The sequence below is a fragment of the Nerophis ophidion genome, linkage group LG18 (genome assembly GCF_033978795.1).
Source record: "Nerophis ophidion isolate RoL-2023_Sa linkage group LG18, RoL_Noph_v1.0, whole genome shotgun sequence".
Lineage (NCBI taxonomy): Eukaryota > Metazoa > Chordata > Actinopteri > Syngnathiformes > Syngnathidae > Nerophis > Nerophis ophidion.
In genome coordinates, this window is record NC_084628.1 from 417824 (window position 1) to 445660 (window position 27837).

General features: G+C 42.4%; 1 protein-coding gene across 3 annotated transcripts; it reads right to left on the bottom strand.

The window, feature by feature from the left end:
• Window position 1: 1 nt before the first annotated feature.
• LOC133537449 (protein IWS1 homolog) lies at window positions 2-27837 on the bottom strand. Of its 3 annotated transcripts, XM_061878464.1 has the most exons (17): window positions 27616-27837; window positions 27125-27207; window positions 24031-25699; window positions 22055-22114; window positions 21777-21984; window positions 13999-14056; window positions 13805-13914; window positions 13577-13727; window positions 13416-13498; window positions 13201-13330; window positions 4509-4626; window positions 4320-4431; window positions 2034-2090; window positions 1515-1571; window positions 1287-1398; window positions 755-906; window positions 433-576 (listed from the first exon to the last, which is right to left on the bottom strand). In XM_061878464.1, exons 1-16 carry the CDS (start codon window positions 27656-27658, stop codon window positions 781-783), a joined length of 3177 nt encoding a protein of 1058 aa, XP_061734448.1. In that variant the 5' UTR covers window positions 27659-27837; the 3' UTR covers window positions 433-576; window positions 755-780. The 3 variants fall into 3 exon arrangements, with proteins under 3 accessions (XP_061734447.1, XP_061734449.1, XP_061734448.1); XM_061878463.1 differs by lacking the exon at window positions 755-906 and having other exon boundaries at window positions 2-576; window positions 27616-27836; XM_061878465.1 differs by lacking the exons at window positions 755-906; window positions 2034-2090 and having other exon boundaries at window positions 2-576; window positions 27616-27835.

Here is a 27837-nt window from a genome sequence, read left to right on the forward strand (position 1 = left end):
GTTGGCTTTGAGTTTTTATTAAGAAAAGTGTCAGCGACTGTATGGGCCTGCTAAGTCTCGACAAGCTGACCCAGAAACAGTTGTGACATCATCACCATTTGTTGAGACCTGATAGAGCAGACCACAGACCTGAGCAGCAACAAAAAGGTTGAACAAATATAATAACAGAAGAGATTTGAGCCCGAAAGGTTCCGAACAGGTCTGAGCTCTGCGAGCGTCCATTAGAGCAGTCAATGTGGCTCGTGGACGCTAAAATGTCACGTGACCACGCAATTTTCACTGACAACATGTCAGCATCATGATGACGGTCTGTGAGGGGAGACGCTCCGAACGGCATTAGAAACAAGAGATTTAAAAAGTGCAATAGAGTGGGCCATGGTCAACCTAACATTTAAAAAAGAAAAGGAAAAACAAAAGGAAAGAAAATAAATCCTAAGGGGCTGAAAATCAGAGCGGCATCTTGTTGCCCTCCACACTGATTTTGACGGCGTGACCTATCTTGGTGAGGCGGCGGATGTCGGCGAATCGTCGCATCTGTTTGTCCACGCGGGTCATCCCTCCTCTCTTCATGGGACCCTGAGGGACGCACAGAAAGCAGTCGCGTTTAAGTCAAAGCACCACATTGTTGTTGTCACGGCGACAGGAAGCAGCGTCATGTCATCCCAAGTCGGACGGACAAAGCACACGAACACCGATCAGGTTAGCGTGGGATTGTGAGTGTCCATCACTGCAGCATCATGCAGTAAGCACTTACTGCCCCCCTCAGATGAAGAGCAGGTACTACAGGGGCATTCTGTTGCCCTCCACGCTGATCTTGACGGCGCCCTGAGGACGCTGCCGCTTTCGCTGCTCGGCAAAGCGCCGCTTGTGCTTCTCCAGGAGGCTGAGACCTTTTTTATAGGCGTTCTGCAGAGGACCAATTACCAATGTTGTAATTGTATGTAAAAAAAACAAAATGGCCAATATCAATAATAAAAGGCTAATATCGGTATAAGTCAAGATGCCAAGAATCGTGCCGGCCTACATTCGGTCCATCGCTTGCAGGGATGCGGTACCGCACAGGCATGGATTGCCGTGCCATAAGCAGGGGGTCAACCGGTGGTGGAAACCGACACATTGATTTGAATGGAAACAGAAAAAGTCCGCCGCCGTGGCGGCGCCCCTCCGCAGCCATTGCGCAACCAGCGGAAATCCGGGTTAGACGACCACAGTAATGTGTTGCTTTTCATTACTTTGTTTCTTTTCACACCTTGATCGACGAGGACACGTTCAGATTGACCACTTACCCTGCTGGATTCCATCTCCATGTTCCATTTGGGTCGCACAACGTAGTCTTTGTTGGAGGGCATCGGCACGCGAGCCCTGGCACAGAAGCCCGGGTCTCCGGGTCGCAGCGCTCTATGGACCGCACACAAAGTTAAACAACATTCATATCAATTTGAACTGCGTTTTTTCGACTCTTCATTGGATTACACGCGAGTCAACAGTTACCATGGCAACACTATCCAACTTACTTCTCCTCTCCCGTCAGCTGCTTCTCCAGGTCTCGACGTGGCGTCTGACCTCCAGAGCTGAGGAGACAAAGAGGAGGAAGAGGTCAGCGTCATGATAGGGACTTGACCAGTCCTCTGAACCAGGACCTGCTCCTTAGGTCCAACCTCTCATGCGGTTAATGTTACTGGTCACCGCAGAGCAGCCAACATGACATCACACACCTTCCAGAACATTCCGGAACTAACAATGAATGTCTCTGAAGGTTCTGATCCTTTTCTGTTTAACCCTGAGCTAAGCCCGTGTCCCTTTTATCCTGACACGTTGAACAGATGAGCATGCGTGTCGGAGTACATGCAACACCTGCTATTCATCTCAGCCTGAAAGGGGCAGGGCTTTAAACTACCACGCATAGGCTGCAGAAACTTGCATTGTCTCTGCTAATGATTTGACCAATGCCCACGCTGAACAACTAAAACAGGAGAAGGAAGAAGAAAAACCAGGCCGGTCACAGGTTACAAGCATGCGTTTGATGAGAGAACCTGCTTGGTGGAGAGAAGACGTCTGGGTCCTGCGCCCTCGCCGCCTGCTGAGGCTGACTGGGAGGACGAGGAGGAGGAGGGGAGATGAAAGAAAAAGAGGACAGGAGACACTGAAGACTAGAACATGTGTGCTAAGGACAGGAGACACTGAAGACTAGAACATGTGTGCTAAGGACAGAATGAAGTAGGGCTGGACGATTATGGCAAAAATCTAGATTAATAACATGATTATTCATTAATTTGTAAACATAAGTATTTAATGTACCACCCAAAACGCAAGTTTGAATATAATTTATAAGAACAACCAGATAGAAATTGCTAACAAATAAACAAGTAAAAAGTTATAATAGTTATAAAAATAGTAACAAAAAATATACCGTATTTTTCGGACTATATGTCGCAGTTTTTTTCATAGTTTGGCCAGGGGTGCGACTTATACTCAGGAGCAACTTTTGTGTGAAATTATTGACATATTACCGTAAAATATCAAATGATATCATTTAGCTCATTCACGTAAGAGACTAGACGTATAAGATGTAATGGGATTTATCGATTAGGAGTGACAGATTGTTTGGTAAACGTATAGCATGTTCTATATGTTATAGTTATTTGAATGACTCTTACCATAATATGTTACGTTAACATACCAGGCACCTTCTCAGTTGGTTATTTATGCGTCATCTAACGCACACCTATTCAGCCTGTTGTTCACTATTCTTTATTTATTTTTAAATTGCCTTTCAAATATCTAGTCTTGGTGTTGGGTTTTATCAAATAAATTTCCCCCAAAAATGCGACTTATACTCCAGTGCGACTTATACTCTGAAAAATACGGTACATAAAGTTTGATAAAATGTTTGTTAGTTAAATGCAAAAATCCTACCATTTATTGGTGCAATACATATTTGGACAATTTTGACCAATATTTTTTGTCAAAGCATAATTGTGTCATTGTATCAATAAGTACATTATGCTTGTGTAAAGTATGTTTAGAAACCTTTATTTTGTTGGTGCAGTCAGACCGGATGTTGTACACGGCGCTGTTATTGTGAAGGGGGAGAAAAGTGCTGTTCTGAGCTTGACAGTGTGGAGACGACTTTAAGCTACATTCACAACAACACAAGCAGGCGAGATGTGTTGTGGGTGTATGGATTGTTCTTGCTAGCTCTAGCTTCGTAGTTTAGTCTGTGTTTCAAGTGGCCGTCTCCACATTGTTTAGTTCAGAACGGGGCTGCTGAGTGTTTAGGTGAAGAATTAGCACTATTGGACACATTATTTTCCCATACAAACATTCCTTCTCCTCACAATGATAGCATTTCACTCACATTTATGTCAATTTCCCTGATATTCTGCGTTTAACAGCAGATTACAATTTATTGACCAATTCTGTGATTCCGTTTGTGGTTACATGAATGCTACAATTGTGCACCAAACTTTTTTGATGAGTTCAGTGATTATTGATAAGCCATACTTGCACTGGGTCACATAAAAAGGAGCAACCATGATGAGATCCCAAACTTCGAGTAGGCGTGCTCTTTTTTTTTTAACTCGTTCGCTCCTCATCAGTTTTAGCCCAATATAAAATAGACCGGGGGACAGTTTTTGTAGCCGGGCCATGGTCCTCTTAAATACAAACGTGACTGTGTAATTGTGCCATCACAGGCACAAGTGCAATCAGCAACAAAGTGCAATACTTTTTTGTGTGTGAAATAACTGGTGCGATAATCTGCTGTCAATATAACTACAAGTTTTAATGTATGAAATAACATGCTACCAAATTAGTGCATAAGATTGCAGTTTATTTTTAAATATTTCTTTTACTTTGTTTCCCCCCTTTTCCATGTATATTTTCATATTTATTTCAAAATGTTTTGATCATTTACCTGTTCTGCAATGAGGAGAATATCCGTGCCCAAAATTTCGTTGAACTGGTGTATTGTACTGTGCATGCTTGTGCAAGGACAATAAATATTCTTATCTTATCGAACATTTTTTTTTTTCCGATTATAATACTTTTATGATCGTTGGAAGCCAAAATCGAAATCGTGATTCAATTTCCATTAAATGTCCAGTCCTAGCATGAAGTGACGATGATGGTGGAGCTGACCAATGAGATGCCAGGAGCAACGAAGCTAGCTGGTTAGCGTGATGAAGAAGACAATGTTATTGTGCAGTGCTGGCAGACAAGTGACGCCAGATTTTCCAATCAAAGTCCAAAGACGTCAGCTCTTGTGGTGGAGGATATAAGAGGTCAAGGTGAAGATATGGAATAGGCCAGTAGGCTACCTTAGTCGTCTGCGCTGAGGCATCTGCTGGTCGAGGTCCCGCTGCTGTCGCTCCTCTCTGGTCATTCCCTTGTAGTTGGACGTCAGGCCAAAGATGGGCCGGGACCACTCGTCTGGATGCAACACAACATACGTTTGGTACTTCTCCTTTCCTCTAAGAACATTCCTTCAAAGCATGAAGGGCGCTTACTGATGAGCTTGAGAGCGAGGTCTTTGTTGGATCGGGATTCTTTGGGGTGCTTGTACAGGAACATGACGGCTCGTCCGATCCCGCTGTGCTTCAAAGTCTCCTGGCTCACACTGGGTAGCTGGGAGTTCGAACAAGACGACAAAACAACCGTTTGTGTCAGTGGGCATGGCTAGGGTATCAGTAACATAATGATTGACATGGGTGCCAAATCGGTACTTTTGAAAGGGACAAATATATAAATATAATTATACATACAGATGTCCGATCGTGGGATGGGATCTAAGACTGATATTTGCTTTTTTTAACTGATCTGCGATGAACTAATGAGCTGCTGAGCCCAACCCATTTTTACTACAGCTGTGTCCCAGCACTCACAGGCTAAAGATTGTTCTTGCATGAAAGATTTCATGGGAGCTCAGGGAGACAAAATTACTTGTTACACACTGGGAATGTAACGATATGAATATTTCATATCACGTTATTGTGACCAAAAGGATCAAGGTATTGTTTAATGTGCTCAAGAACAACTTATAAACACACTAAAACATTTTGATGACATGATTTAATAAAAACAAAAAACTTCTTATGCTTTACTGAGTGTTTTCCCCCATAGTCCCACACTGTGCCCCCTACAGGAGCATAGTTTAGAAGTGGCTCCTATTGTTTTTCTTTTTCCCTCCCACTTTCAATAAGACCAAATCAAACTGTCAATTGCGATCTTTGGGAACCTAACGGTTGATCACGAAAATATTAGAAAAAAATCAGTGAAACCCCGACCCGGAAAATGACCAACAGAACTGCAAACAGGCACTTATTTTAAGTCCTGAACACGCCTCTCTCTTCAGCTTCTCATACAGCCGATCTTGACACCGTGGCCACATCACCCGAGAGCAGCGGTGCGCGACACCCACTCATATTGCAAAAGCGCATTGCATGACGTGCTTATAAATCATTGAGCTGCAACAATGACTGTAGCAACACATCTAAGATTTTCTAGCATCTAACATCAAACAACTATTCCCTCAACCAAAATTCCATGACCATCATCACTCACCTGCGACGGGAAGCATACGAGACTTCGTGAACATTGCTCCAAAGTACGGATTTTGTGTTGATTTGTTATGAATACATAACTAAACATTGACATGTGCACATATATGATAAAACAAACGTGGAAGTAAAATAAGGACTTCTCCATTTATCCCCTATTTTATCCCAGAGGAAAAACCTGCCAGGTGAACAGATGATTTTACAACTTCCGGTTCTGACGTAAAAACAATGTGACTCACTCACCATGTGACCAAAACAAATATACTATGTACTAGTACTACCTGTACTATGGTATTAAGACTCTAGTGAACTTCTATAGTAGGGGTACCCAAAGTGCCGGACAGGAGCCAACAACGGCCTGTGACTCGACTGTCATTGGCCCTGGGCACATTAGAAAACAAAACCAAGAGGTAGATCTTTTTTTGGTTTTTGGCTGAGACCAGGGATCTACGGCTTGAAAAGGTTGGTGACCACTGCATTAACACATTATTCAAAGAGGGAAAAGGATATCAATCAGGCGATTGCTTCTGTTTTGTACAACAAGACAAAAGTCCAAGAGGAAAATACAGTTTCCGTATTGCACCCACTGTTACTCTGCTGCTAAGAATGCACCACAGAAGATGGGTGATTTATTTTGTATATTTTTTTAACAAGATGCTGTTTTTGTTTTATATGGTGTCACACCGCTGCCTCTACACCTGACTGTTATCTACCGCCCCCCAGGGCCCTATTCGGACTTTATCAATGAATTCTCAGAGTTCGTTGCTGATCTAGTGACGCACGCCGATAATATAATCATAATGGGGGACTTTAATATCCATATGAATACACCATCGGACCTACCGTGCGTAGCGCTACAGACTATAATTGATAGCTGTGGTCTCACACAAATAATAAATGAACCCACGCATCGCAACGGTAATACGATAGACCTAGTGCTTGTCAGGGGTATCACCGTTTCCAAAGTTACGATACTCCCGTATACTAAAGTATTGTCCGATCATTACCTTATAAAATTCGAGGTTCGGACACACGTTTGTCAAACTAATAATAATAATAACTGCTATAGCAGCCGCAACATTAATACGGCCACAACGACAACTCTTGCTGACCTACTGCCCTCGGTAATGGCACCATTCCCAAAGTATGTGGGCTCTATTGATAACCTCACTAACAACTTTAACGACGCCCTGCGCGAAACCATTGATAACATAGCACCGCTAAAGTTAAAAAAGGCTCCAAAAAAGCGTACCCCGTGGTTTACAGAAGAAACTAGAGCTCAGAAATTATTATGTAGAAAGCTGGAACGCATGTGGCGCACGACTAAACTTGAGGTGCACCATCAAGCATGGAGTGATGGTTTAATAACTTAAAAAGACATGCTTACCTTAGCTAAAGCTAAATATTACTCAAATCTCATCCACCGTAATAAAAACGATCCTAAATTTTTGTTTAGTACGGTAGCATCGCTAACCCAACAAGGGACTCCTTCCAGTAGCTCCACCCACTCAGCTGATGACTTTATGCAATTCTTTAGTAAGAAAATTTAAGTCATTAGAAAGGAGATTAAAGACAATGCGTCCCAGCTACAACTGGGTTCTATTAACACTGACACGATTGTATATACGGCGGATACTGCCCTCCAAAATAGTTTCTCTCGTTTTGAGGAAATAACATTAGAGGAATTGTTACAACGTGTAAATGGAATAAAACAAACAACATGTTTACTTGACCCTCTTCCTAGGAAACTGATCAAGGAGCTCTTTGTATTATTAGGTCCATCAGTGCTAAATATTATAAACTTATCACTTTCCTAGGGCACTGTTCCCCTAGAATTCAAAAAAGCAGTTATTCATCCTCTTCTTAAAAGACCTAACCTCGATCCTGACCTCATGGTAAACTACCGACCGGTGTCTCACCTTCCCTTTATTTCAAAAATCCTCGAAAAAATTGTTGCGGAGCAGTTAAATGAACACTTAGCGTCTAACAATCTATGTGAAACCTTTCAATCCGGTTTCAGGGCAAATCACTCCACGGCGACAGCCCTCGCAAAAATGACTAATGATCTATTGCTAACGATGGATTCTGATGCGTCATCTATGTTGCTGCTCCTCGATCTTAGCGCTGCTTTCGATACCGTCGATCATAATATTTTATTAGAACGTATCAAAACACGAATTGGTATGTCAGACTTAGCCCTGTCTTGGTTTAACTCTTATCTTACTGATAGGATGCAGTGCGTCTCCCATAACAATGTGACCTCGGACTACGTTAAGGTAACGTGTGGAGTTCCCCAGGGTTCGGTCCTTGGCCCTGCACTCTTCAGCATCTACATGCTGCCGCTAGGTGACATCATACGCAAATACGGTGTTAGCTTTCACTGTTATGCTGATGACACCCAACTCTACATGCCCCTAAAGCTGACCAACACGCCGGATTGTAGTCAGCTGGAGGCGTGTCTTAATGAAATTAAACAATGGATGTCCGCTAACTTTTTGCAACTCAACACCAAAAAAACGGAAATGCTGATTATCGGTCCTGCTAGACACCGACCTCTATTTAATAATACAACTCTAACATTTGACAACCAAACAATTAAACTAGGCGACTCGGTAAAGAATCTGGGTATTATCTTTGACCCAACTCTCTCCTTTGAGGCACACATTAAAAGCGTTACTAAAACAGCCTTCTTTCATCTACGTAATATCGCTAAAATTTCCTCCATTCTGTCCACTAAAGACGCTGAGATCATTATCCATGCGTTTGTTACGTCTTGCCTCGATTACTGTAACGTATTGCTTTCGGGTCTCCCTATGTCTAGCATTAAAAGATTACAGTTGGTACAAAATGCGGCTGCTAGACTTTTGACAAGAACAAGAAAGTTTGATCACATTACGCCTGTACTGGCTCATCTGCACTGTCTTCCTGTGCACTTAAGAAGTGACTTTAAGGTTTTACTACTTACGTATAAAATACTACATGGTCTAGCTCCATCCTATCTTGCCGATTGTATTGTACCATATGTCCCGGCAAGAAATCTGCGTTCAAAGGACTCCGGCTTATTAGTGATTCCCAAAGCCCAAAAAAAGTCTGCGGGCTATAGAGCGTTTTCATGTCGGGTTCCAATACTCTGGAATGCCCTCCCGGTAAAAGTTCGAGATGCCACCTCAGTAGAAGCATTTAAGTCTCACCTTAAAAATCAGTTGTATACTCCAGCCTTTAAATAGACTCCCTTTTTAGACCAGTTGATCTGCCGTTTATTTTCTTTTTCTCCTATGTCCCACTCTCCCTTGTGGAGGGTGTCCGGTCCGATCCGGTGGCCCATGTACTGCTTGCTTGTGTATCGGCTTGGGACATCTCTGCGCTGCTGATCTGCCTCCGCTTGGGATGTTTTCCTGCTGGCTCCGCTGTGAACGGAACTCTCGCTGCTGTGTTGGATCCGCTTTGGACTGGACTCTCGCGACTGTGTTGGATCCATTATGGATTGAACTTTCACAGTATCATGTTAGACCCGCTCGACATCCATTGCTTTCCTCCTCTCCAAGGTTCTCATAGTCATCATTGTCACCGACGTCCCACTGGGTGTGAGTTTTCCTTGCCCTTATGTGGGCCTACCGAGGATGTCGTCGTGGTTTGTGTTGTGGTTTGTGCAGCCCTTTGAGACACTAGTGATTTAGGGCTATCTATATAATAAATAAATAAATAAATGGGTTGTACTTGTATAGCGCTTTTCTACCTTCAAGGTACTCAAAGCGCTTTGACACTACTTCCACACTCACCCATTAACACACACTGATGGAGGGAGCTGCCATGCAAGGCGCTGACCAGCACCCATCAGGAGCAAGGGTGAAGTGTCTTGCTCAGGACACAACGGACGTGACGAGGTTGGTACTTGGTGGGGATTGAACAGGGACCCTCGGGTTGCGCACGGCCACTCTTCCACTGCGCCACGCCGTCCCTTATGATCATTCTGTCATGACTTGGGGGGGAGGTCGCAGCTTACTGCGAGGTTTGTTCCTAAGTAAACATTGATTGATTGATTGATATAATTATGCACAGCAGAAAATGGGGCAGGTGTAGCAGCACCAGATACATTTAATTTAAAAACTAAAATGTTGATCATTTTAATGAAATACAAGTACAAAATGGCCTGGAAATTTCTCCTTTTTTTGTATCGAAAAAATATTAAACCTTGACACAAAAACATTGAACTGAACCGTGAATTTTGTGTATCGTTGCACCCCTAACATATATACAGACACTAGGGCTGCAAAAACTAATCGATTAAATCGAATAAAATCGATTATAAAAATAGTTGGCGATTAATTTAGTCATCGATTTCTTGGCTGTATGCAATCCGCATGCACTGAGGTTTTTTTTTTTTTTTCTCTCTTTCTCTCTTTCCTAAACCTTTTTTTATAACCAGCTGATAAACAATAAGCAAAATAAGTACAAAAACAGTACAAAACAGCGCCAGGGCGGCGCTGAGGCTACGTCTCATGAGGTGGCAGTAAGCCAGCCAATGATGTGTCATGTGCAGCTCACATGACCACGCAGTCTCGTTTATTTGGAAACATTGGGAAAATGGCAGTAAACAGTACCGATAGTTCGGCGCAGAAACATCCGGAGGTTAATGCTGCAATGGAGAAAAGTGTACGACCTAAGTCGTCAAAAGTGTTGGGAATATTTTACTTTAAACACTGCAAAGAAGACCGTTTCCTGCGTGGCTTGGAAATACTACATCGCTTCGGGAGCACCTGAACAGGAAGCACGTGGGAGCCATGGATGAAGGGAAGAACTCATGGTACGTACATTGATCGTTGTGTCCGTCTTTGTGTCTTTTTGATATTTTGTTAACGAGGAGATTTTTTTCAGGAAGTGCAGCAGCAACTGTTGTGTATTAACTTTCAGAGTGTCAGGAACTTTTTGGAGAATGCGAGGTCTTCATTTTCTGTGTTTTTATGAGTGGCAACAGGCATTCATAAGTTCAGCTTTTTTGTGAATAACGTTAACGTTATCCCTTTGTTGCAACGCAGGGCTGATAATGTGTCTCCAGCACATTTGACTCAGTTTTGAGAAAGAAAATGCACGTTTACCAATTTGGGAATAAACGTAACGGACAGAAATATCTCAGGTTGGTTTCATAATGGATCAATGTAAATATATATCTATATATCTATATAAATATATATAGATCTGAGTGACGCTTTAGTATAACTAAACGTTATGAAGGTGCTGGAATATTTTGTGCTATTATTCAGAGGCAGCCTAAAACAAATCCATTATTATTCACAACAGAAACATGTACAATATCTGATGAGTTACATTTCTGTGTTGTTATTGGTGTATGATACATCCCCTATGTCCATTTATTTCATTTAGCTTTTTTTTAATGTGGTGGCGTATTTAGACGGACGGAAGGACGGACGTATAACAGTATAACAAGAAAAACTAGGCAGCAGTGACCATGATATGAAAAAATGTGCCTTTTACATCAGACGTTATTAAATAAATCAGCTAGGTGTGTATTAAGTTACATGTAAATGATGCTACTATGTACGTTCATAATATGGTTTCTCTCATTTCAGAAAGAAACAAGCCAACATTAGAGACTTGGTACAAAGGAAGGTCTGCACACCACAGCAAGCATCTGCATTGACTGATGCTATCCTGAATATGTTGGTAACTGACATGAGGCTACTATCAATGGTGGAGGATGACGATCTCAGAAAAATGATTTATGTCCTCAAACCTGGTTACACTCTTCCCTCGAGGACCCATTTTACCAAACTGATGGAGAGGAAGTACTAGCAGACATTTCAAGCTGTGAAAACTGACATGAAAGCCACCCAGAGAAAACTTGCTCTCACTACTGATGTGTGGACAAGTGTAGCCTACCTTGGCAATACATGCCACTACATTGGAGACGAATGGAACATGAAGTCAATCTGCCTTACGACACCATGCCACTAGAGGAAAGACATTCAGCATCCAACATTGCAGAATGGTTGGAATAAGTAGTAGCCAGGCTTGAAATTCCCCTAAGCAAAATTATTGCTATTGTGCATGACAATGGTGCACTTTATAAAAAAAAACCATTTTTGTAACACTTGCCTTGTTTTATTTTGGCAAATCAAAAGGACATGGTGCCAGTATGCGTTTTTTTTAAATAAAGTATTGGAAAGGATAGAAATGTAGTTTGTCTCTTTTATCCGATTATTAATCGAAGTAATAATCGACGGATTAATCGATTATCAAATTAATCGTTAGTTGCAGCCCTAACAGACACACATATTCTTTTTTTACCACCATAGAGTATGTACTTTTTGTGTAAAATAAAATGTAATAAAATGTTTGTTAATTAAATGCAAAAATCTTAACATTTATTGGTGAAATACATTTTTGGTTAGATTTGATCAGTTTTTAAGTCAAAACATAATTGTCTAAATCAATCAATCAATGTTTATTTATATAGCCCTCAGTGTCTCAAAGGGCTGCACAAACCACAACGACATCCTTGGTAGAGCCCACTTAAGGGCAAGGAAAACTCACCCCAGTGGGACGTCGGTGACAGTGACAATGATGACTATGAGAAACTTTGGAGAGGACCGCATATGTGGGCAACCCCCCCACCAGGGTACCGAAAGCAATGGATGTCGAGCGGGTCTAACATGATATTGTGAAAGTCCAATCCATAGTGGATCTAACATAACTGTGAGAGTATCAATATCAATAAGTGCTTCAAGTACATTATGCTTGTATATGGTACTTTTTTGAAACCTCTATTTTGTTAGCGCAGTCAGACCGGATGTGGCACACCACGCTATTATTGTGAATGGGTGGAAGTGTGCTTTGCTGCTGTTCTCAGTTTGACGGGGAAAGAGGCAATTTGAGGCTCTTAAAACAAAGAAAGCGAATATATCAGGTTGCCACCACTGTTTGTAAATTGATGTTACATCCATGATGTTGTTCACAACACAAGCAGATGGTATGTGTCGTGGGTGTATGGATTGTTCTTGTTAGCTTTAGCTCCGTAGTTTAGTCGCTGTTTCAAGTGAACGTTTTGAAATGGATTGCTTAGTTCAGAACACAGCAGTAGAGTGTTTTGGGGATTTTTCCAAACAAATGCGTCTTCAAAATGACAACATTTCACTCACATTTATGTCAGTTTTCCAGATATTATTTTGCATGTATCAGCGGATTCTGTTTTAGTGGCCAATTATGTGACTCCGATCGTATGGCTTACTTTTTTGTTGAGTTTAGAGATATAGATTAGGCATACTTGCGTTGTGTCAAATAAAAAATAGCAACCACGGTGACATCCCAAGCATCTCGTATTCATGCTCTTTTTTGACTCATTCGGTCATCATTTGTTTCACTGTCACAAGCTCCGGAATTTGCACAGCTCATTAATTGTTTTTCCCACGATTATTATATTTTCATTATCGTGAGAAGCCACAATCGAAAGTAAAATTTGGTGAATTGTTCAGCCCTAGTGTGAGGCACAGCATTTTTCCGTGCTCAGTTCACTCTTGATACATCCCAACTTTGCCGTGAAAAAGTGTGCACGCCAGGATTTTGTCCGCTCCCCTGGTCACTCACACACCAGACTGTTTTCAGTAAACGCCGTTGTTGCACTCACCTCTTGCAGGATCTTGAGCAGCTCTTCCCGGATTCGTAGTGCAGGCAGCGACTTGTCAGGAAGTGGGCCGATCCACTCTTTGATGGCCGACATGACGCCACTGTCGATAAACGTGTCCTTCAGGTCCTGCCTACGGGACAACACAACCAAAGAGGAGTTAAGGTTTGGACCCGGTCTCTTGTGACCTCGCCCACTCGGTGAAAGGAAGATCGTACTTTTTCAGGTGCATGACCACTTGAGGCAGCAGTGTCAGCTTTTTTAACGCCGGTTTCTTCTGGCTGTTGAGCGTTCTGTCCTCCTGTAAGGAGGAGGAGAGAGTCGGTCGGTAACGGGAAGTGCCACGCTGTCGCTCGGGCTTTTATTTTGACATGCAGACCTCGGCGGCCTCGTTCATCTTCACGATCATGGCGCTGACCACGTCATCGGCGTCGCTGATAAATGTCCCGCCGTCACGATGACGCCTCTTCTTGCCGCTCATAGCTTTCTTGCGAGCGAGCATGATGTCAAAGTCGGACATGAAGCTGGTGCTACACGCACACACACAAAGAGTTAAACTAGCACACAATGCCTTTTCATACATAAACGTGTTTGGAGTGAGTTTTACTCGTGGCCGCCACGCTCGACACCCTCGTCAGAATCAGAATCCTCTTGCCTCCGCTGCTTCTTCTGCGTGGCCTCCTCCTTGTCTCCTTCCAGGTCCTCCTGGTTGAATCCCTGCACACACAAAGCCATCACTTCCCTTGTTAACATCCACACGCGCTGCGCGTCATGAATGAGTCACAGGGAAAAAGTACTTGCCGTGAACTCCTCCTCCTCCTCGTCTCCAGACTCTCCAAAGATGTCGGCAATCATTTTCCTGGGAGACATGCAGAGGTCCAAGTTGAGCGATGTTAAGACGATGCTAAGAATGCTAATCTAACATTTTAATTAGTGCGATTGCGTTTTTTTCTCCGCCGTCATCGGCATTTAAGTGACAGACATTTTCTTCCACACTTCAAACGGAGAGATAGAAGTCTCACTCTGCATCGCTCTCAGCTCCTGAGCGCGTTCGTTTCACAGGAAATTTAACTGAATGCAGTGAGCCCTCTTTTCAGTCATTTACAATCTTTGTCTCGCGACTCAATGAGACCGATCACACTAGACGCACAGACAGAGAGCCTCGTAACTCCCCAAATTTGGAGGGAAAAAAAGATGATTACAAAGCCAAACATTTCAGTTTTAGATTGGATGGCAATATGAGTCCATAAACACCAACAAGCAAAAATGCCATGATCCCATGATGTCATTTGGCAACAAACAAAAACCCAACGTCCAACCTAGTTCTTCCTACTAAAAAAAAAATCACTTTAAGAAATGTATTATTTTTTTGAGGAAAATTTTACTCATAGAAATGAGTCCAATGAATTATTTAGTTTGTTTATTTATTTAGGATAAAGTTTTTTACCTACCAATTAAAGTATATTGGTAAAGAATTCTACAGTAGAGAGAAATAAGCTAATATCTTCTTAGATGGTTGCTTACTCTTTTATTATATATTATGATTACATTACATTATAAACACTATATAGATTGTATCGATTATTTTAAGAGCACAATGTAGGCCAGGAGTGTCAAACTCATTTTAGATCGGGGGCCACATGGATAAAAACCTACTCCCAAGTGGGCCAGACTGGTAAAATCACAGCACGATAACTTAAAAATAAAGACAACTTCAGATTGTTTTCTTTGTTTAAAAATAAAACAAGCAAATCCTGAAAATGTACAAATCATAACTCTTTTATTTTTACACTTACATGTTGCGGTTAATAGTATTCCACCTTTATTTGTCCTTATTCATACTTTTTGAATAAATTATGTGATATGTTCGTCAGTCAACTCATTGGTGTTGATTTTCAATCTATTAAGATACAAACCCCGTTTTCATATGAGTTGGGAAATTGTGTTAGATGTAAATATAAACGGAATACAATGATTTGCAATTCCTTTTCAACCCAAACTCCTAAACTTTTTTTTTTTTTTTACAAATAATAATTAACTTAAAATTTCATGGCTGCAACACGTGCCAAAGTAGTTGGGAAAGGGCATGTTCACCACTGTGTTACATCACCTTTTCTTTTAACAACACTCAATAAACGTTTGGGAACTGAGGAAACTAATTGTTGAAGCTTTGAAAGTTTCCCATTCTTGTTTTATGTAGAGCTTCAGTCGTTCAGTAGTCCGGGGTCTCCGCTGTCGTATTTTACGCTTCCTAAGGCGCCACACATTTTTGATGGGAGACAGGTCTGGACTGCAGGCTGGCCAGGAAAGTACCCGCACTCTTTTACTACGAAGCCACACTGTTGTAACACGTGGCTTGGCATTGTCTTGCTGAAATAAACAGCGGTGTCGATGATAATTTTGCTTGGATGAAAACATATGTTGCTCCAAAACCTGTATGGACCATTCAGCATTAATGGTGCCTTCACAGATGTGTAAGTTACCTATGCCTTGGGTACCAATGTACCCCCATACCATCACAGATGCTGGCTTTTGAACTTTGTGCCTATAACAATCCGGATGTTTTTTTTCCTCTTTTCCAAAAATAATTTGAAATGTGAACTCGTGTGGAACAGTGTGGTTTTCGTCCCAGTCGTGGAACTGCGGACCAGCTCTATACTCTCGGCAGGGTCCTTGAGGGTGCATGGGATTTTGCCCAACCAGTCTACTTGTGCTTTGTGGACTTGAAAAAGGCATTTGACCGTGTACCTCGGGAAGTCCTCTGGGGAGTGCTCAGGGAGTATGGGGTATCGAACCGTCTGATTGTGGCGGTCCGCTCCCTGTACGATCAGTGTCAGAGCTTGGTCCGCATTGCCGGCAGTAAGTCGGACCTGTTTCCAGTGAGGATTGGACTCCGCCAAGGCTGCCCTTTGTCACCGATTCTGTTCATAACCTTAATGGACAGAATTTCTAGGCGCAGTCAGGGCGTTGAGAGTATCTGGTTTGGTGGCTGCAGGTCTCTGTTTTATTCAGATGATGTGATCCTGATTGCTTCATCTGGCCAAGATCTTCAGCTCTCACTGGATCGGTTCGCAACAGAGTGTGAAGCGACTGGGATGGGAATCAGCACCGCCAAGTCCGAGTCCATGGTTCTCGCCCGGAAAAGGGTGGAGTGCCACCTCCGGGTTGGGGAGGAGTTCAAGTACCTTGGAGTCTCGTCAGACCACAGAACACTTTTCCACTTTGCATCAGTCCATCTTAGATGAGCTCGGGCCCAGCGAAGCCGGCAAAATTCATGGGTGTTGTTGATAAATGGGTTTTGCTTTGCATAGTAGAGTTTTAACTTGCACTTACAGATGTAGCGACCAACTGTAGTTACTGACAGTGTTTTTATGAAGTGTTCCTGAGCACATGTGATGATATCCTTTACACACTGATGTCGGTTTTTGATGTAGTACCGCCTGAGGGATCAAAAGTCCGTAATATCATCGCTTACTTGCAGTGATTTCTCCAGATTTTCTGAACCTTTTGATGATTTTACAGACCGAAGATGGTAAATTCCCTAAATTCCTTGCAATAGCTCGTTGAGCAATGTTGTTCTAAAACTGTTCGACAATTTGCTTACAAAGTGGTGACCCTCGCCCCATCCTTGTTTGTGAATTACTTAGCATTTCATGGAAGCTGCTTTTATACCCAATCATGCCACCCAACTGTTCCCAATTAGCCTGCACACCTGTGGGATGTTCCAAATAAGTGTTTGATGAGCATTCCTTTCCCTACTTCTTCGTCACGTGTTGCTGGCATCAAATTCTATCAGTTTGAACGTCACATATGTTGTCTTTGTAGCATATTCAACTGCATATGGGTTAAAAAGGATTTGCAAATCATTGTATTTCGTTTATATTTACATCCAACACAATTTCCCGACTCATATGGCAACAGGGTTGTAATTAGGGTCCGATAAGCCCAAATAGCAAAGAGAAATAAAAAAAAACATGTAAACAAACAGCTTGGGCCTTAAGAGGTTAATGCTAATAAGGATACATTGGTATGCATAGGTGTACTTATAACAATTTTAAAAGACAAATGATACAATCAATAGTCGCAGCACATACTGAGGGTGCGGTTTCCTCCCACCTATGGGAGACCTAGCAGAAAATAATTGAGAACAATCTTTCAATATTTTACTTGCTGTTCGGCAAACGTCACAGAGGTCCGTGATCCACTAACGACCAATAAGTGTACTGGTGGAATAGGAATTAACCATCATGCTGCTCACATTTGAAACATCACAAGACCAAGGACAGTATCTGGCCTTTGTAAGGCTTCAAACGGGATGTTCTCAGAGGGCAGCGGCCACTGAGCTTCGGATGTCTCGGAGTGTCGTCGTTAGGTTGGAACAGAGATACAGATGGACTAGAACAGGGGTCGGGAACCTTTTTGGCTGAGAGAGCCATGAAAGCCAAATATTTCAAAATGTATTTCCGTAGGAGCCATATAACATTTTTCAACACTGAATACAACTAAATTTGTGTATTTTTAAGTATGACCAACATTTGTAGAGTATAATAAGTCTCTTATTCTTTTTAACAACATTGTTATTCTAAAAGTTAACCGATAATAAATATAATACTTCTTACCATTAATGCGACATCGTGAACAGGTGCGGTAGAAAACGGATGGTTGGATTAAAATGCATGAGAATGTTTTATGATTTGAACGTTATTTTTGAAACTGTGATTACCAGCGGAATTATTCATTACTTATCGTGTTAAGCAATGTCAGCTATGATTTATCTGAGAGCCAGGTGCAGTCATCTGGCTCTAGAGCCATAGGTTCCCTACCCCTGGTTTAAGCATTAAACAACTTTTTACCTGCACTCTGTCTCCCGCTGTTTCGCACATCTACAAATCAATTAGCTACCGACTGCCACCTACTCATATGGAAGAGTATTACACGGTTACTCGGCATAGCTCGGTTAGGAGAGTGGCCGTGCCAGCAACCTGAGGGTTCCAGGTTCGATTCCCGCTCCCGCCATCCTAGTCACTGCCGTTGTGTCCTTGGGCAAGACACTTTACACACCTGCCCCCAGTGCCACCCACACTGGTTTAAATGTAACTTAGATATTGGGTGTCACTTTGTAAAGCGCTTTGAGTCACTAGAGAAAAGCGCTATATAAATATAATTATCTGAGAGCCATATGTAGTCATCAAAAGAGCCACATCTGGCTCTAGAGCCATAGGTTCCCTACCCCTGGACTAGAAGAAAGAAAAAAAGGCATTTGTGTTTTCTGGAAATCTATGATAATATTATATATATTATATAATATATCGGTATTCGTATAGTACCGCAAAACTAATGAATCATAATCCGTACTATACTGCCTCTAAAAAGTACAGGTCAAGTCATTTCTGGTTTTACGAGCAGAGGAGCATGTTCGGCAGCGCACGATCACAGAGTACTTATAAACAGACACAGTGTGCAGACAGAAAGGGGGGAACGGACGCATTTTGGCTTAAAAACTAACGATTACGGTGAAGTTATAACACTGAAACGGCCTCAGGAAGAGAGAGGTGCTTTAAGACATGGCTAGCTAGCCGCAGTCTGCAGCGTTTTAGTGACTTCTAAATCACTAATCCTCGCCTCCATGGCGACGAATAAAGTATGTTTCTTACAAGTATCGAGGAATAGCTAAACATGTTTCACTACACACCGTAGCTCACCGGCGCCACAATGTAAACAAACGCCATTGATGACATCTATTGTAATGATACCAAGTACAGGAATGTATCTAGTCGATACTACTATGTTTTTTGGCATCACAAAATCTTCGGGGTTTTTTTTTTTTTGCAAATAATAATTAACTTAAAATTTCATGGCTGCAACACGTGCCAAAGTAGTTGGGAAAGGGCATGTTCACCACTGTGTTACATCACCGTTTCTTTTAACAACACTCTATAAACGTTTGGGAAATCCATCCATCCATCCATTACCTACCGCTTATTCCCTTTTGGGGTCGCTGGCGCCTATCACAGCTACAGTCGGGCGGAAGGCGATGTACACCCTGGACAAGTCCCCACCTCATCGCAGCGTTTGGGAACTGAGGAAACTAATTGTTGAAGCTTTGAAAGTGGAATTCTTTCTCATTCTTGTTTTATGTCAAGCATCATTGATTGATACTTTTATTAGTAGATTGCACAGTACAGTACATATTCCGTACAATTGACCACTAAATGGTATCACCCGAATAAGTTTTTCAACTTGTTTAAGTCGGGGTCCACGTTAATCAATTCATCAGTCGTTCAACAGTCCAGGGTCTGCACAGTCGTATTTTACGCTTCATAATGGACCACACATTTTCGATGGGAGACAGGTCTGGACTGAGGCGGGCCAGGAAAGTACCCGCACTCTTTTACTACTAAGCCACACTGTTGTAACACGTGGCTTGGCATTGTCTTGCTGAAATAAGCAGGAGCATCCATGATAACGTTGCTTGGATGGCAACATATGCTGCTCCAAAACATTTATGTACCTATTAGCATTACTGGTGCCTTCACAGATTTGTAAGTTAGTCATGCCTTGGGCGCTAATACACCCCCATACCATCACAGATACTGGCTCTTGAACCTTGCGCCTAGAACAATCAAAATGGTTCTTTTCCTCTTTGTTCCAGAGGACACGACGTCCACGGTTTCCAAAAACAATTTTAAATGTGGCCTCGTCAGACCACAGAACACTTTTCCACTTTGCATCAGTCCTTCCTAGATGATCTCGGGCCCAGAGAAGCCGGTGGTTGTTGATAAAAGGCTTTCGCTTTGGATAGTAGAGCTTTAACTTGCACTTACAGATGTACTGACAAACTGTATTTCGTGACAGTGGTTTTCTGAAGTGTTCCTGAGCCCATGTGGTGATATCCTTTAGAGATTGATGTCGGTTTTTGATACAGTACCATCTGAGGGATCAAAGGTCACGGTCATTCAATGTTAGTTTCCGGCCATGCCGCTTACTTGGGAGTGATTTCTCCAGATTCTCTGAACCTTGGATGATATTATGGACCGGAGATGTTGAAATCCCCAAATTTCTTGCAATTGCACTTTGAGAAATGTTGTTCTTAAACTGTTTGACTATTTGCTCACGCAGTTGTAGACAAAGAGGTGTACCTCGCCCCATCCTTTCTTGTGAAAGACAGAGCATTTTGTTGCAAAATTGTTTTTATACCCAATCATGGCACCCACCTGTTCCCAATTAGCTTGCACACCTGTGAGATGTTCCCAATAAATGTTTGATGAGAATTCCTCAACTTTATCAGTATTTATTTCCACCTTTCCCAACGTCTTTGTCACGTGTTGCTGGCATCAAATTCTAAAGCTAATGATTATTTGCAAAAAAAAATGCTTATCAGTTTCAACATCAAAGATGTTGTCTTTGTAGCATATTCAACTGAATATGGGTTGAAAATGATTTGCAACTCATTGTATTCCGTTTATATTTACATCTAACACAATTTCTCAACTCATATTGAAAAAGGGGTTTGTAAAAAAATAATATCAAAATCAAATTACAGGATGTACTGATGTACTAACGTCATGTGGTTTATTTTTTTTTACATATATAGCATAACATACATAGATACAAATAATTGCTATTGCGACATCTACTGGACACATTTACAACACCAGTTTCTATCATTCAAAAATTTTGGCTCTTTTTTTAACCTAGCAATTTCATCCCACGGGCTGGTTAAACCCTGTTCGCAGGCCTTACGTTTGACACCCTTGATGTAGACAAAAGCTCAAAGTCTGTCTGCATGAAGTCAAATATTTTTGAAAGTTAATGATTGCATATTGTTTTAATGTGTAGCACCTTAAGACAAGAATATTTTGATTGACTGTCTAACGAAATTAAATGCATAAAAAATTTGAATTGCAAATTGAATCGCAATTTTGCAGAGCAAAATACCAATTAGGTTTTTTCCTCAAAATTGTGCAGCCCTACACTAGAAAACGTTACAATCTCACCAGGTTTATATTTCTAATTTCTGGTCAAATTATGTAACTATCAGACTGTATATTGCATTCTCCTTTTTGACTGTACTTGAATGTATAATAGACTGTATAAATATTATTTACATGTGAATAATGCTGTATAATAGACTATTTATATTATTCACATGTAAAAAATACCTAAGTGTTTATTGGTAGCACCACAGTTTGCTGTGGTGCTAAATTTCCCCCATGGATCAATAAAGTACTTTCTATTCTATTCTAAATTATCCAAACAAACTTAATACAAGTCACAATCCCCTGAATAGTATTTAGACGATATATCTGAGGAAAAAATACTACTTTTGAGCATCACAACTTTGTTAAAAGACACAAAACTTGACAGTCCTAGTAAATATATGTTTTACTTGCTAATTTCAAGATCACATTAGAATTGTTAAAGCTTAAAAATAATGTCTTATTTGAAGAAATCTTAACAAGACCATTTTGGCTCATTCCATTGGCAGATTTTTTTCTCATTACAAGCAAAAATAACTTGTATAAATTATTTTTACCCTTTATAAGAGGGACATTTTTTCGAGTACAACATTTACTCACTCCTCCTCGTTGTCTTCAGAGTCGCTGTCGCTACCAAACAAAGCCTTCTCATCCTTCTTCTCGCCAGCGGGCTTTGACCCGTCATCGTCATCGCTGCCGCTGTCAGAGCCCAGCTCTCTCAGTTTGGCCGCCATACTTTTATCGGGTCCCCCCGAGTCTGCATCACTGTCGGAGTTGTCGTCGTCCGACACGGCCCGACTCCTCTTGGCTAAGAAGTAGACGTCACAATGTGTGTTTCAGTCTGTGTGCGCGCACTCAATTCTTCACTCTTGTCATACCTGGTTTGTTTGTCTGCTCCTCATCCTCACTGTCTGATAGGATGGCCTTCTTCCTCTTCACTGCAAATACAATCACTCAATTAGTTGTTGATTGGGTATTGCCAATCAGTATATATATATATATATATATATATATATATCTTGATTGGATTATCCAGAGAATAGTGCTCGATACCGTGGTAGAGCGCAATATGTAGGTGTGGGAAAAAATCACAAGACTACTTCATCTCTACAGATCTGTTTCATGAGGGGTTCCCTCAATCATCAGGAGATTTTAATGGAAGCATTCACATACAATGGTTTATATAGGGCACAGAGTGGGTGGGTACAGGCAGGCGTAGGGTGTGGTGATTGGCTCATGTGTTACCTAGGAGGTGTTTCCTTCTGTGGCGGCATGTTGAAATAATTTCACTGCGCTTGTTGAGGGATGATAGATCGGGATGATATATAATAAACAGTTTCTCTTTTAAGCATAGGTTGCATCTTTTATTACCACTGTTGTAAGGTGTGCTGGATGCAAGAATTTGCCATGTTATTGAATATTCAACATTGTTGTCTTTGAGGTTCCAAATGTGTTTGCTGAGTTCTGTAGAATTCTGCAAAGTCTGGTTTCTAAAGGAGGCGTTGTGATTATTCCATCTTGTTTTGAACGCTCCTTCGGTTAATCCTACGTATGTGTCGGATGTGTTAATGTCCTTGCGTATTACCTTTGCTTGGTAGACGACTGATGTCCGTAAGCACCTTCCGTTGAGAGGGCAATCAGGTTTCTTGCGACAGTTACATTCATTATTGGTTTCAGAGTCGTTTAGTCTGGGGGTAGGCAGTCCTTTTGCAATTGCTTTGTTGTGGTTTGAAATGATTTGTTGCATGTTATTCATACAGCTGTAGCTCAATTTAATGTTGTTCTTGTTGAATATTTTTCTTAGGGTGTTGCCTTTGGGGAAGTGTTTTTCGATCAGAGTGAGGAACTTACGGACGATGTTGGTTGAGATGTCTTTGCTGAATGGCGGATTGTACCAGATGATGTTGTTTCGTTTTCTGCTCTTTTTTGGTTGGTTTCCTGAAGTGGGTTCATAGGTGAGGGTGAAGTTGTATCCGCTTTCATCGAGTGCTTTCTGGTACGGGGGGGTTGCTTGGTCGAATTCAGCTTTGCTAGATGACAGCATCGATAGCCTTTTATTAATTCCGGTAGGTATTCTTTTCGTGGTGGTGGGTGGGTGGTTGCTGTCATGGTGCACGTATTGGAGTGTTGTGTTGGGTTTCGTGAATGGTTGGTAGCTGTTATTTCTCATTAACACATCCGACACGTACGTAGGATTAACCGAAGGAGCGTTCAAAACAAGATGGAATAATCACAACGCCTCCTTTAGAAACCAGACTTTGCAGAATTCTACAGAACTCAGCAAACACATTTGGAACCTCAAAGACAACAATGTTGAATATTCAATAACATGGCAAATTCTTGCATCCAGCACACCTTACAACAGTGGTAATAAAAGATGCAACCTATGCTTAAAAGAGAAACTGTCTATTATATATCATCCCGATCTATCATCCCTCAACAAGCGCAGTGAAATTATTTCAACATGCCGCCACAGAAGGAAACACCTCCTAGGTAACACATGAGCCAATCACCACACCCTACGCCTGCCTGTACCCACCCACTCTGTGCCCTATATAAACCATTGTATGTGAATGCTTCCATTAAAATCTCCTGATGATTGAGGGAACCCCTCATGAAACAGATCTGTAGAGATGAAGTAGTCTTGTGATTTTTTCCCACACCTACATATATATATATATATATATATATATATATATATATATATATATATATATATATATATATACATAAATATATATATATATATATATATACATATATTTCTTACAGACATATATATATGACATAGCAACCTGTAATTGGAAGAGACTTGTTATTGTTATGCAGAATGAAACTGTTCTAAGGTCTGTACCTGGCTGCTCGTCATCGTCGCTGTTGTCTGAGGTTCTGTGCGCCGCATGCATTTTGACATCACTTCCTGTGGTGGCCTTCCTCTGCTCGCCCCCGCCGCCCTCATCCTCGCTGTCTGACTTCATCACAGCCTTCCACTTGCCCAGTCCTTCCCCCTCAGCATTCCCTTTCCGCGTCTCGGCCTCGTCATCAGAGTCAACGCGCGCCGCCTTGCGTCGAGTCGGCATCTCAGCGTCCGAGTCACTATCAGGGTTGGAGGGGCGGCTCGGGGACTTTGCTTTAACACCCTCGTCGCCAGAATCGCTGTCCGCATTGGAATGGCGGCTAAGAGACTTTGCTTTAGCGCCCTCATCCCCAGAATCGCTGTCAGCGTTGAAAGGGCGGCGAGGAGACTTTTCTTTAGCGCCCCCGTCGCCAGAATCGCTGTCCGCTTTGGAGTGGCGGCTAATAGACTTTGGTTTAGCGCCCTCACCTCCGGAATCGCTGTCAGCGTTGAAAGAACGGTGGGGAGACTTTTCTTTAACGCCCTTTTTGCCAGAATCGCTGTCCGCTTTGGAGTGGCGGCTAAGAGACTTTGCTTTAGCGCCCTCACCCCCAGAATCGCTGTCAGCGTTGAAAGAACGGCGAGGAGACTTTTCTTTAACGCCCTTTTTGCCAGAATCGCTGTCCGCTTTGGAGTGGCGGCTAAGAGACTTTGCTTTAGCGCCCTCACCCCCAGAATCGCTGTCAGCGTTGAAAGAACGGCGAGGAGACTTTTCTTTAGCATCCTCGTCGCCAGAGTCGCTGTCAGCATTGAAAGGTCGACGAGGAGACTTTGTTTTGGCGTCCTCATCGCCAGAATCGCTGTCAGCGTTGAAGGGGCGGCCAGGAGACTTTGTTTTGGCGCCCTCGTCGCCGGAATCGCTGTCTGCGTTGAGAGAGCAGCTAGGAGATTTTGCTTTAGCGTCCTCATCGCCAGAATCGCTGTCAACATTGAAAGTGCGGCTGGTAGACTTTGTTTTGGCGTCCTCATCCTCAGAATCACTATCAGCATTGAAAAGTCGACGAGGAGACTTTGTTTTGGCGTCCTCATCGCCAGAATCGCTGTCAGCGTTTAAGGGGCGACTGGGAGACTTTGCTTTGGCGTCCTCGTCGCCAGAATCGCTCTCAGCATTGTAAGGGCGGCTGGGAGACTTTGTTTTGGCGCCCTCATCGCCAGAATCGCTCTCAGCATTGTAAGGGCGGCTGGGAGACTTTACTTTGGCGTCCTCGTCGCCAGAATCGCTGTCAGCATTGAAGGAGCGACTAGGAGACTTTGCTCTGAAGTCCTCATCGCCGGAATCACTGTCTGCGGCCGCTTTGGTGGCTTCCCCCGCTTCCTCCATGTCCGAGCTGCTTCCCCTGCGCCTGCCAGGGGACGGCGCCTCCCCATACTCGTTGTCCGAGGCTGCGTGTTTGACTGGCGACGATTCCTCGTTGTCTGATATGCTCATCCGGCGTTTGCCCACCGAGTCATCGTCGCTGTCGGCAGGCCTCGCCGCCTCTGCTTCAGAGTCGCTGCCTTCATTGCCATGGCGACCGATAGCTTCCGCCTCGGAGTCGCTGTCAACAGCTGGCCGGGCATCGTTGTCTGAGCCGCTGTCAGCCCGGCGCTTATTGTAGGACGCGTCCTCGTGATTGCTGCCCTCGTCCTGTTGACATAACCATTTGGTCATGTGACATTAACATCATGTACATGCTAGTATTACACCACTTGTTTAAAAGTACAGTGGGGCAAAAAAGTATTTAGTCAGCCACCAATTGTGCAAGTCCTCCCACTTAAAATGATGACAGAGGTCTGTAATTTTCATCATAGGTACACTTCAACTGTGAGAGACAGAATCTAAAAAAAAATCCAGGAATTCACATTGTAGGAATTTAAAATAATTTATTTGTAAATTATGGTGGAAAATAAGTATTTGGTCAACCATTTAAAGCTCTCACTGATGGAAGGTTTTGGCTCAAAATCTCACGATACATGGCCCCATTCATTTTTTCCTTAACACGGATCAATCGTCCTGTCCCCTTACAAGAAAAACAGCCCCAAAGCATGATGTTTCACCCCCATGCTTCACAGTAGGTATGGTGTTCTTGGGATGCAACTCAGTATTCTTCTTCCTCCAAACACAACGAGTTGAGTTTATACCAAAAAATTATATTTTGGTTTCATCTGACCACATGACATTCTCCCAATCCTTTGCTGTATCATCCATGTATCCATTTTGGTATAAATTCAACTCGTCGTGTTTGGAGGAAGAAGAATACTGAGTTGCATCCCAAGAACACCACACCTACCGTGAAGCATGGGGGTGGAAACATCATGCTTTGGGGCTGTTTTTCTGCTAAGGGGACAGGACGATTGATCCGTGTTAAGGAAAGAATAAATGGGGCCATGTATCGTGAGATTTTGAGCCAAAACCCTCCTTCCATCAGTGAGAGCTTTGAATGGTTGACCAAATGGTTGACATCATGCCTGTGTATCGGCTGGGGACATCTCTGCGCTGCTGATCCGCCTCTGCTTGGGATGGTTTCCTGCTGGCTCCGCTGTGAGCGGGACTCTCGCTGCTGTGTTGGATCCGCTTTGGACTGGACTCTTGCGGCTGTGTTGGATCCATTAGGGATTGAACTTTCACAGTATCATGTTAGACCCGCTCGACATCCATTGCATTGTCACCTACGTCTCACTGGGTGTGAGTTTTCCTTGCCCTTATGTGGGCCTACCGTGGATGTCGTAGTGGTTTGTGTTGCGGTTTGTGCAGCCCTTTGAGACACTAGTGATTTAGGGCTATATAAGTAAACATTGATTGATTGATTGATTGAAATACTTATTTCCACCATAATTTACAAATACATTTTTTAAAATTCCTACAATGTAAATTCCTGGATTTTTTTGTCTCTCACAGTTGAAGTGTACCTATGATGAAAATTACAGACCTCTGTCATTATTTTAAGTGGTAGAACTTGCACAATCGGTGGCTGACTAAATACTTTTTTGCCCCACTGTATGTACGGCACATCTCCTGCTTTTAAAAGAAAACGTTCATGAAATCATACAGGAATGCATCAATAACCCTGACCTCAGACTGATGTCTGTTGCTGCTCACGTCCTCACTGTCCGATGCTGGATGTTCATCCAGAACTGGAGTGCAGCCTCCATCATCTGTGGATGAAAACTATTTTTATTAACAGCTCCCCCCGCGACCTCAAAGAGAATGAGCGGTATAAAATGGATGGATGGATGGAACTCACTTTTAAGCTTCTCATATTACGCAATAATTACCACATGACAAATCAACTGTTAACTCGGTCCAATACCCTACACTGCATGGAAGTAATATCACAAGGAACAGAAAACTCTTAGTAAATGGCCAGGATAACACATCACAGAAATATGTACAATATGTCAGGATGTGTTATCAGTTGTTAACATTGTGGCAGTGTTTTAGTTGCCTAACTAAATGGGTGTTTAAAAAATTAAGAACATAATCAAAGTAATTTGGTGGTTATTATAAATGTTATTTTTAACCAAACAGGTTAGCTTGTCTTGTGGGAAACAAAAAGTGTTTACCGGAGTGGCTCTCGGACATGAAGTCGTCCTCTTCTCCGTCCATTTCCCAGACGAAGACCAATTTTAAACTAAATTCAAACACGAAGACGACTATCTGTTATCCGCACTTTGTTTGAAAATGATTTAATGAATCATAAACCAATGTAGGAAGCTTGAAACAACTAGCTAGTGCAGAAAGACGATCCAAAATGGCGCGGGCCGGTCCTATACGCATGCGCATTG